We start from the raw sequence: 12,185 nt of genomic DNA, 5'->3' as shown, positions 1-12,185 counted from the left end.
AATGTATTCTGAATTGTGAAATGCTTTGAACTAACGATTTTTCCTAACACAAGGTCCTCAGATTGTTCATTTCAAAGGAGACAGATTAACTCATTTATCTTCATTCCACCAAAATCAGGGTGCCCCATTTGAAATAAAGTCTCCTAAGTTACTACACTAACAATTCACAGTTGTATAGGCCAGGCTGAGGGGGTCCACTAGTGCATGAATTCATGCACGCAGACGAATAGGAGCTTGAGTCGCTGGCCCTATGAACAAGTTACAAATTCTCTCTAGGCTGAAAGTGTGATTTTAAGATGCAGACAAACCAAGACTTTGAGGTTTCACACTGTCTATGGCTTCCATAGCAAGACCAAATGGGCTCTGTATAATCCATACTTCCTTCCAGCAGCCTCGATTGACAACCATAAATTTTCTCATTATTTTAAAATGACCACAGCAGAAGATTATGCAAAATATGTGATATTCTTAAAATTGTTCAAGCATTGAAGAATGTAATCTGTCCTGATAAGTTTATAGAGTATAGTAAGCAGCCATAAGTGATAGCTTTCTCCATGCTTCTAAAGACAATGATAAAAAATGTTTTACATACCTATAGGTGAAAATAATTGTCACTCCTAAAAATATACCAAATACTAGTGACTGTTATTCCTAAGTACATATAAAATATCACCCTTAAACTGACTATACATGGCAGTCCATTAGGACATCGATTTTCACCGGTGTGCCTCGAAAATTTAAACATATAACTGACTATTTAGTCAAAATCACTGCCTGCTTTTCCCTTAGATTATTAAATTTTAAAAAATGACAACAGCCAACACAACAATAGCCATCCAGTGTGAATAAACCAAAATTATACCTATTTTTTTTTTTTTTGTCAGACTGGCAAAACAATATATATTGTTTGGAGTGCCACAGAATTTTAGTAATTGGCTCATGAGAAGAAAACTGCTGAAAGCCGCTGCTATGTAAGTAACCCAATCCCAGCCCGTCCACACTGTGCAGTCCCCCGGCCCACGCGCACCCTCCGGGCACCGGAGGGATGGGTTTCACGGTCCCTCTCCCAGGACCTTACTCGTAATCATCGCTGCTCGCAGACGAATAGGAGCTAGAGTCGCTGGCCCTATCTTCAAGATAACAATCGTCGTCTTCTTTTTGCGAAGGGGCGTCTCCAGGGAGCCCCTCCGGGCTCGGACACGAGCCGCACGGAGCCGAAGACGCCATCCGCAGGGATGCTGCCGGCGAGAGGAGAGTAATTCAAAGCCCGCAGCCAGCGCTCCCCGGGGCCGCCATGTTTCCTCCGCGAGAGACGCGGAGAGGCCACGTGACCGCCAGTCCTCGGCTGCCATTGGTGGGGGCTCCGGTTGCCAGGGAGACGGGGAAGCTTCCCCGGGAAGAACCACGCAGACTGAGAGGAGCCAATGAGCTGAGACTTCTGGGAGGGCGTGTCGGGGATGGAAGGAGCTGAAACTTCCCGGCGCCGGGCTCTGCTGAGCGCAGGGCTGTGGATCTGATGAACTTACTATATAAAACAGGTGGAGGGCCGCTCGGGGACCCCTCACCCCATTTCTTCCTGTGTGCCCTTTGTTTCTGCGCCGAAGCTTCAGAGACGTTCAGCCTGCGTTTCCCTGGAGGTAAAGGAAACTATCTTCTGCCGAAACCGGTTTCGCTCAGTGGGTAGAGCATCAGCCTGCGGACTGAAAGATCCCGGTTCGATTCAGGTCAAGGGCATGTACCTTGGTTGAGGGCACATGCCCAGTAGGGGGTGTGCAAGAGGCAGCTGGTCGATGATTCTCTCTCATTGATGTTTCTAACTCTCTCTCCCTCTCTCTTCCTCTCTGTAAAAAATCAATAAATATATTAAAAAAAGAAAAAGAAAAAAAAAAAGGAAACTACCTTCTGCCTTTCCTCAGGGCTTCTGCCTCTAATCAGGGAATGGAAGCTAAGCAGTACCCTCCAGGTGTTCTTGTAAATACACACCCTCCTTTCTTTGGTTTGTTATTGTTTCGCATTTGCAAACATTTTTATAGTTTTCTCAAGCAGATGTTGTAGACTGGTGCTTCACATCAAGGAGAAATGACTAGTGTGGGGCTTTTTTTTCCTTATTATTACAAGGCTGAGCTGGAGCAAGAATTGCAACATAAAGAATATGTTTTAAGAAATGTGCCTTCACACTAGATATGTTTGAGATATGTCAACTTCCTTAGCTAATTTATTTCTACATGTTAGTTTAATAAACAAAATGCCCCCCACACCCAAAGTTACCACTTTCCTTGATTTTTTACAAAAGAAGAAATAAATAGCAATCATTTAAAATTCTTATTTAAGTTTTCACGACATGGTATTAGCTAGTCACATTTCTAACTTTATATCATATTTGTACTAGCTAAGTTAATATTTAGTAACTTTAGGTGCATAGGAGAGATGAAGAAAGGAAAAGAAGATGCCATTTCAGGGCCTTATTAGCAATACTATTTTTGTCTGTTTCATAATTAGCAATTGCAGGAAGACTTTTTCAAAAAAAGAGTTAGGCTGGAGTATATTTTAATTTTCTATTTTCCGCTTTTCAAATGACCAGCTATCTTCTGAGGCCAAAAAATATTTAGCTTAATAAATATGAGACTTAAAGTCCTTATTTCCATAGATTATCATCTCCACTGGGAAAACAATACAATTCTGACATAAAATACACCAGATAAGAACAAAATTAAATATTTAGTGTCTTTAGTAGGTTCAAGAGCTCATTCCCTAGGAGTAATAGAAGCTAGCGTTGAGAAGTCAATGAAAAGAGGGCCAAAGATCATGTCCATTAACCTTTTAAAAACGTTCTTAGAAACTAATTATTATTGCCTTACTTGTGAACATGGAAATAATAATTCATGAACTATGTGGTAATACTGACAACCATGGCCATTTTGAAAATCACGAATGAATAACTTGATGGGTCAGCAAATTAGCATTTTACAAACTGAGATTTACAATGTGGAACTTAAAAGATCTGAGATACAGCCATAACATGTAAAAATAACATTTTGGCAATCCGATGTTTATAGAACTGCATTATGATCAGAAATTCTCATTTGCCCATATAAAAATTGAATTACCTGTAAACCTGTTTTAAGGTCATGCATTCTCCATTTGAATAACAACAGAATACAGATGAGAATCCAGGAGTACACAGAAAAATAACTAAAGTAGATGGCACAAAGCTCAAGCCCCAACCCCTTCATGTATACTTATTTGATATTTTCATTTACAAATTATAATAAATTCAGTGAAATGTTGTGCTGTCAGACATCAGTAGCTGCCAACCAGAAGGAAGGGAGGCCTCCTTCAAACAGGAATACAACAGTAGCAGAAATTGTTAATGGCTGACAATCTGCCAACATTGGCAGATTGTCAGCCATTAACAATTTCTGACGCAAGAATTAAGAAGAAAAAAAAAAGTCATAGCTGATAAATGAGTGCCAAATGCCCTCAGTAGCACAAAAAAAAAAAAAAAAAAAAAAAAAAAAGGTCACTGCATTGTGGAACCTTTACAGTAATTTGATAACAACCGTGACAATGCTTGCCAATCTGCAAGTGCCCTGCATTCCCCAGTCAGAGGAGCCAGGTACTCATCCTGATTCTGGTACTAAACCAAGTGAACATGGGCAGTTTCCTCACCTGAAGACAGTGAGAAGAATCCCCACCGACTACGCAGCATTGCCGAGAACTGAATGAGAGACCCCTTGGAATCTCATGCCTTACATGTATGCTACATGTTATATGTTTTAAAAGTTTTGATTCTATTTATTTTAGTTTTTACTTTTTGAATTTAGAAAGATTTTTTCCCCCCGACAGAAATATTGTCTCATCGGGTACACTTTTAACCCTGAGAGTTCTAGATATTTGAGGTACCTTAAATATGCACATTTTGTTGTTGACCAAAGTATGACATTTTAGGTTCATCAAACATTCTCATAGGCTCACCTCTAGCTCACTTTCCCTGCTAGCTTAGGCTACAGAATATACCGGCACTGGAGCCTGGACCAGCAGCATGTGTTAGCCATTAGGCTTTGGGCAAAGTCCCTTATCTGAATTTTTGTTTTGTTTTGTTAATCCTCATCGGAAGATATTATTCCATTGATATTTAGAGAGAGTGGAAGGGAGAGGGAGAGATAGAAACATTGATGTGAAAGAGACGCATCAGTTGGTTGCCTCCTGCATAAACCCTGGCCAGGGCGAGGAACCTTGCAACCAAGGTATGTGCCCTTGACCCAGGATCCAATCCGAGACCTTTCAGTCCTTGGGCTGATGTTCTATCCACTGAGCCAAACTAGCTAGGGGCCTTAATTGAATTTTCTCAGAGCCTTTAGGAATAGCTATCTTTTTGTGCTTTGTTTTAATATTTTAGAATAGTTAACATAATCCCTTATTTTCACAGGACTTTAATTTTTGAGAGCACTTATATATCACCAGAAATTCACATTACCACCCTGTAAGGTGGGTATTCTCTCTTCATATTACTGAAAGAAAAGGAAAATATAGACAAGTTAAATATCTTGCCAAGTCACACAACTAGTTTGAAATACGACTCCAAGGGAATGATTAAATTGCAATAGCCATGAGCATACTTTTTCAAATCTTTGCAAAATACTGAGTGCCAATGTTATTTGGGTACCTCTTATAATCAATATGACAGATATATGTTAATTTACATAAGTAAAAAGTAACTGAGAAATGCAATTTTCCCTGACTCAGACAACATATATATAATTTTTTTTTTAAATCAAAAAGCAGGATAGCTGAACATGTTTTTGCCAAGCTACTGTTATTTTAGTGTGGACATATTTTGAAGCTAACACCACATGCAACTTAACTTCAATTTTGGTTTGGCTGAAATATTTTTTTCAAAAGCACAGCAATTTAATCCTTTATATTTTAAAAACTGTGTTTGTAACAGAAAATACACAAGTAATGAAAAAAATAAACACTCAGAAGACATCCTTCAAATAAAATGTAAAAATCAAGTGGAAAAGTCTGCTAGTTTCTCTTGTCTATAAATTTTTTTATGACTCAAGGCTACTGGTCTCTTCAATGCAATTCCCAACATTTTGTGGATATTCTTGCAAGGGATGTTTTAAAGGAAAAACATTTGTAAAACTTATCTGAAAAAAAAAATAGGCCATGCACTGGACTAGACAATGAGAACTATGGTGAATAGATGAATATGGCTTAAAGGTTATATAACATCTCTAATTCCTATTATGTTTAAATTTATATACAATAAGCAAAACATTTGAACTTGTGTGAAAATATAGCTCATTAAATGAAAGAGAAATGTCTATTGCTATATCAAAAGTTTTAGCTGTGCTTGAAGACATTAAATAATGTAAATAACCACTGGTAAAAATAATGCATCGCAAAAGAGTTTTCATGCACTGTTAAAAATAAAGCACTGCCAGTTATGATACCAACAAACAATTTTATGATTTCAGATTCCATGGGTTCCTATACCATGTGGGAGCAGTTATTTGTAAATCAGATAAAGTAACTTCATCTACTGAGCAGGTTTATTCCAGAAATGCTCCACTACTTCTGAAATAATCACCTTAGTCTTGATTACTGCAGTTTAAGCAACAACATGTTTGCCCAGGTTCACTCAGACAGGTTTGTGCCTTGGATCTGAAACACTGTAGTATTAATCAGTTCAGAATTTCTTTGGCACTTGACATTTAAAACATGAAGAAATTATGTTGCAGGAGGGTTTTAAAGCTTCTAAGACAAACAGCCTTCCCAGCTTTATCAAAGTCACACTGTGAGTGAGTTGCTAGTTAATACTTAGGGGGATTATTTCTGGACTGTAATTTTATCAAAGGCAGGGGAAACTGTCTTTGGGAATTTAGCAGAATCCTCTTTTAGCTTTCCCACTTGATAATATTTTATTATACATGGCAGGGGTTCTCTTGGGGAGAGGGAGGAAGGAAACCAACATTGGAAAATTGTGGGTTTCAGAAGACAGCTTTTAAATATCAGAGCCCCAATTCCTTCCTTTTGCACAATGTCTTCCTTTTTGTACTCATTCTTCCAGCAGTACAGGGTTTCTCCAGCTCATCTGGTTTTGTACAAAAGACTTAAAAGGGTCACTCGAAACGTTTACAGATGAGAGAACTCACAGAAACCTCCCCCTGACAGTTACTAAGCGCCACTTACTCTTTCCCACCACAAATGTATTCAAGAGAAACTTTCGCTAAGTTTCTAGAAGAGATCCCACCCCCATGTAATGTCTTCAGAAGGCCGGGCTTTGCTAGAGTTAAAGCAGCATTAACTTCCACGGCACTTCATCCCTCCTCTCAGTCTTAAAATGGAAAGAGAATTTGCTTACCAGGTGGATTCTTATTTCTCTCTTTTCTGTACACTCATCACCGTTAGCTTGGAGTTTGATACGCCCGTCTATTTTGCATAAAGTATAAGGTTGGACAGTAAATGAATACACTAGCAGTCTATGGAGAGTTGGGGTTCTCCTCCTGAATTTTCTTTTGTGTAGTTTGTGTGCGGATGGGTGTGTGCCTGAGTGGTATGTGTGGTGGTGGTGGTGGTGATTGGGGCGGGGCGGGGGTCCGGGGACGGTGAGGACGTTAAATTTAGATTTCGTAAAAAGTGGCTCATTCTAACTCCAATCACAATCAAACTCCAAACAAAACTCTTGCCTGTTTTTTTTTTTTTTTTTTTTTTTTTTTTTTTTTCCTGGAGAAAGTCTGGAGGTGTCTAAAGAACAGCTTTGCTTCATAATTTTTTCCGCTTCTTTAGGAAGAAATATTTTTGGAGGGGTGGTTACGCTGGGGCGAGCCTCGGAGGACCTGGAGTAACGGTTTCTGGGCTGTGCATGCGGGTCCCACCGCCTCTCCCCGCGCCAGGGAGCATCCCAAGGAGAGTTCATCCCAAGGAGAGCCTGGGGACGGTTGGCCCTCCCGTGCCCAGACCGTGGCACTGACCTGTGCAGGAGGACGCGCTGCACCGAGTCCAGGTCCTCCAGGCTCCGGGGCGCGGGCTGGGGCACGCTGGACCTGCCCGCCTGGAACATGCCCGCCGCCGGACGCGCTCTGCGAAGGCGGAGGCGCACAGCGGGTCCTGGGAGGAAGGCGAGGAGGGGGCGCCCCGCTCTCACCCTGCCTGGGGCGCGGCTTGGTCTGTGACTGGGAAACCGGGAGCTGAAGGAAAAGCCGATCGGCTTCAGAAGCGCAGATGCGCCACAGCCCGGGGCTGCCTGGCAGGGGCAGTGCTTCTCCTCCGCTGTCCTGGCAGCCCGCACGGAGGAGCTGGGAGCCCCGGGGGGCGCGCGGCCACTCCGGAGCCCGGGGCAGGTGGGCGCTCTGTTGGGTCCTCCCTCTTCACTGTTCAACCGCTGGGAAAGGACCGAGCACCAGTGGCCCCGCTGCCCAGGCCTGCTCTCTCGCGCCGCCTAGTGCTGGCCCAGGGACACTGGTGTCCAGGCACCGCCCCCAGCAGAGGAAGCTCCCACCTGCAGCCCGGAGGGCCACCGGGGTTGAAGGGGCTGGCTGCAAGGAAGACTGGAAAGTGAGTGGGAAAGAGAGGCAAGTTAGGTATTGGTTCTGGATGGGAGTTCAAATTCTGCATAAAAGACACCATATCCATTTGTCCATCTATCCATCCATCCATCCATCCATCCATCCAGGTAAACATTTTGATTACCTACTAGGTGCCAGGCTGAGTCCTAGTCTTTGTGGATTAAAGGGCAATAAAAAGTGGTCACTGACCTGTCTCTGTGGACCCCGCGTTCTCTTCTGCGGATCTCTTTGCTTTAAAAATACACTTGACCCTGTACAAGATAGTATAGAAGAAAATCTGGATGCCTGTGGGTGTGATAATGACTTTGTAAATACAACACCAAATGCATGACTCATGAAAAACAAATTGATAAATAGGACTTAAAATTAAAAATTTGTGCTGTGCAAAAAGATTCAGTCAAGATAAGAAGAAGCCTGGTTGAGTGTGGACTTATGAGTCAGGAGATTTGGGTTGGATTTCCAGTCAGGGCACATGTCCTGGGCTGATCCCTAGTAAGTTGGAAGGGGGGGGGGGGGGGTTATGCAGGAAACAACCAATCAATAATTCTCTCTCAACATTGATGTTTCTATCTTCCCCTCTTCCTTCCTCTCTGAAATTAATAAAAATCTATTTAAAAATAATATGAAGATACAACATGGACTAGTGTCTTATTTCTACCCTCCAGACATTACATACATAGGATGTCTAAATTTTTTAAATTACGGAAGTATCTTGATCTGCTCTTTATTGTTTTAAAGAGATTAGCTTTCCTTTGTTTTACAATAGGCAGAACAGGCTTCTCTATTTCGTTTGCACCTCATCAATTAGGAGGGTCTTTTAGCTTATGGCTTAAAGATAGATTGAAACTACAATCACTTATCAGGAGAGTTTCCTTGTTGAGTAGGTGCTCGTTGATGAAGAATTTGAGGATCCACCATTGCACTGGAAAATGGAACAAAAAAATAAATCTCAAAACTCTTTGACCACCCAGAAGGATGGTCCCCTGACAGAGGCAGGATGGAGTGAGAGGCAGGTGAGGAGGCTGAGGAGGAATAACCAACAACAGGGCTTTGGGTACACATCAGCCTATGGAATGTGAAGAGATGCGTACCCTTTTGGATCCGTGTTCATGATTGAATTCTGGTCACTTTGTGTTTCTGCTGATAATCTACACTCTTCCATACACTGAGGGGGCGTAATGACAAGCTTACTGGCATAACAATCTAGCATTTCTGACCTTTTTTTCTAATTTATTTAAGAAGTATTTAATGACTACTCTTAAATGCACATCATAGTGCTACCATTTAGAAATGATTTTAAAAGCCCTCTGTCACTTGGTTCCAGTTCCATCTTCCTCAAATAAGGGTGAAGGCGTCTTATTTGCAGCTCAGCCTCCCACAGGGCCGGGGATCCTGGTCATGTTCTCAGGAGTTGGCTCTTCGCTCTGACCAGCGGGGCTCTGCCCTGTCTCAGGGGGTTCCCAATGTTCTTCCCCTGGAACAGAGCAGGAACATCTCTGTCTCCACTGTTTGGTGTCCTGGCCATACACCCTTGCCACTTCCCACTGAACCCCATTCAGGTTTTGTTTTCATCCTAAACATTTTAACAAATGTGTGGAGCGATAACACTGATCAGTGGATAAAGATGGATTTTCTTGGATACAAATCCCTTCTGTGTGCAAATCCTCAGAACAAAATAAGCAACAAGGGCTCTTTCTCCCACCTACTCCTCTCCCTAGGGCCTGGCATGTCCTCCCCCCCCCCCCCCATCTTCAGGATCTAGGGATCAGTCAAGTGGCATAGAGACCACGAATGACACCCCTACCTTCTTGACTTGGAAGATACATCTCAAGCATAGAATTTAGGGCTGTGTTTTGAACATGTTCTTCTGTGTGTTTGTGTGAACTGATGACTGCACCACCCTTCACTCTGCCTTAAAGGGCATCACCCTGGTGCAGGCGAGGCTAGCTGTGAGAATGTGTGAGACCCTGTGTGGGCAGTGGGAGCAGACAGAGAAGTGCTACCGAGCCCCTGTGCCTTGGATACGTACCTTTCAGTCTGCCAGGGTACCAACATAAGCACTGGCATGGTGGCGTGGTAAACATAAGCATGTTGCGTCCTGAAAACGAAGGAAATGAGACAAAACCTAAGAGGAAAAACCTAAAAGGAAATAAGGTAAGGGCTGCACAGAAAGTCAGTCGTTTCCATATCTGGCTTATGTTTACGTTGTGAGGACAGGTATGAATGAGGACACACAGATGCAACACATGCTTTTTTATATTCAAGGAGCCTTTCACGAAATTTCCCAATGCTATTATGGGATCAGGGTAAAGAGGGTAGATGACTTAAAAGGTGTGAAAATCCCTGGTTGATGTTGTTCAGTGGTTAGAGCGTTGGCCTGCGCACCCGATGATCAAGGGTTTGATTCCCAGTCAAGGGCATGTACCTGGGTTGCAGGTTTCATCCTTGGCTCCCATAGAGTTGTGTACAGGAGGCAACCACTCTCTCTCTCTCCCTCTCTGTGTTTTCTTAAGTGGGGTATGGTATTTAGACACCAGGATCTGGGTGTCGGGAGACAATTCTCCACGGTTCTCTCATGTTTCAGTACACCTTGCGGGTGATGCAATAACTGCCCTTTGTTCTGAACTGTTTTCTCAAGGACGTTTGGGTAATGAATAGCCTTAGAAAATACACATATTGTCTCCCTTCAGAGCAAAGGACAGGCTTGTGTGCTGTCCAGTATATTAAAGATACTGTCTCCCTTTGGGGGCAAATCTAAGACAGCCCTCCCCTTCTGCACGGTGCTGATTTTCCCTGGGTGCAGGGTCCTGTAACAGAACCCGTTGTTTGTCCAGACATCACCTGGCCCTCTTCATGATGCCCTGTGGGACTGGGGCAGGAGCTGGCACAACTGCTGATACGCTGGCAACGGCTATAACTGAGAATAAGAAAGTCCTTTGTTGCTGACCCATGAGTTCCTTGTGTTCTGCTAGCATTCGTGAAACTATGTCAAGTGAGCTTATTAGGTTGCAGCTAGGATAAAACCTCAGACCCTGTACAGTTGTTGACTAGGTGTGTTCACTGCTACTAGTGTGTTCTTGCTTCTATGCCTCCCTATGGGAGACAATCCTGGGAAATACATATATATTTTTAAAAAAGCATGAGTCAATGTACTAATACCTCTTATTCTAAAGCAGTGCCATAGGTTCTTCCTCTCATTCCCCAATCCATATTTATATCTCTCTTCTCACTGAGAGAACCTCCGTTCCCAAAATATCAATATACTCACTCCTGTGCTCTCTCCTACAATTCATATAAAGGATAGAATTATTGTGCCAAGTCCGCTACTAAAACCAAATCTTCTAAGCAGTTCTTTTTGTTCCTAGAGTATGTCACACTAAGGGCACAGCCAGATGACTGTAGTACTTTAAAGATACTTCAATTCTCTTTTCCTGTGATTATGTTATCAAATCAATAGGTAGTTAGTTTCTTTTGTTTATATTAAAATTCAACTTTAGCTCTACATAATACTCAATTGTGTGCATGTTCAGTAGTTTACTCAACCAGGCTCCTATGGATGGGCATTTCAATTATCTATACTATTAAAAGGGTAATATGCTAATTAGACTGGGAGACCTTCCATGAGACCTTCTGGACATCCTTCCAGACAAAGTCATGTGGAGGGGCCAAGGCAGAGGCAGCTGGAGGTGATCAGGCTGGCAGTAGAGGGCAGTGGGGGTGAGCAGGCTGGTAGGGGGGGCTCTTAGGGGTAATAAGGCTGGCAAGGGGGACAGTTGGGGGTGAGAAGCCTGGCATGGGAATTGGGCCTGAACTGGGAGTTGGACATCCTCTGAGGGGTCCCAGATTGGAGAGGGTGCAGGCTGGGCTGAGGGACACCCCATGCCATGCACAAATTTCATGCACCGGGCCACTAATTCCTTATATTTTGCTGTGACCAGTTTTGCACATTGAGTAAACTTCTGTAATGTTTTGTTTGTTGGTTTTCTTTTTGGAGATATATCTTTAGGGTAAATCCCTAGAAGTGAGAATGCTGGAACAAAGAATACATGCATATACAATTTGGATAGATATTGATAATCTCATTCAATGGATTGTACTACTGTCTACTACCACCTGGGAAGTGTGAGAGTGTCTGCATCTCCATCGCTTCACATGTGTATTGAAAAGCTGCTGAATTTTTTGCTAACGTGAAAGGTTAAAAATAGCATAAATATTTTGCATTTCTCTTATTAGAAGTCAAATGATGTCTTTTAATATGTTTATCTTTTTTTGTTGTTTTGTTTTTTAAATTGTCTGCTTCTGTCTTTCTATTTTGGGTTTTGGTCTCTTTTCTGTCCCTCTTAATTTTTTAAAAAACTTTTTCCCCTTATAGTTTTATCAGTGTATAATCAACATACAATAAATGGCACCCATTTAAAATATACCATTGGTGCCAAAACCGGTTTGGCTTAATGGATAGAGCATCGGCCTGCAGACTGAAGGGTCCCAGGTTCGATTCTGGTCAAGGGCATGTACTTTGGTTGCAGGCACATCCACAGTAGAGGGTGTGCAAGAAGCAGCTGATCAATGATTCTCTCTCATTGATGTTTCTAACTCTCTATCCCTCTCTCT

At 42.5% G+C, this 12,185-nt stretch overlaps 1 protein-coding gene across 1 annotated transcript in view; it reads right to left on the bottom strand.

The window, feature by feature from the left end:
- INTU (inturned planar cell polarity protein) overlaps positions 1 to 1,312 on the bottom strand; it is a 45,901-nt gene extending 44,589 nt beyond the window's left edge. The window contains exon 1 of the mRNA XM_036424564.2: positions 1,079 to 1,312. Coding sequence (XP_036280457.1) covers positions 1,079 to 1,227 — 149 coding nt within the window. The 5' untranslated portion in view covers positions 1,228 to 1,312. The remainder of the gene's footprint in view (positions 1 to 1,078) is intronic.
- Between the last annotated feature and the right edge of the window lie 10,873 nt (positions 1,313 to 12,185).

The sequence above is a fragment of the Pipistrellus kuhlii genome, unplaced genomic scaffold (assembly GCF_014108245.1).
Source record: "Pipistrellus kuhlii isolate mPipKuh1 unplaced genomic scaffold, mPipKuh1.p scaffold_m20_p_8, whole genome shotgun sequence".
Classification (NCBI taxonomy): Eukaryota; Metazoa; Chordata; class Mammalia; order Chiroptera; family Vespertilionidae; genus Pipistrellus; species Pipistrellus kuhlii.
This window is presented reverse-complemented; position numbering and strand designations above follow the sequence as displayed.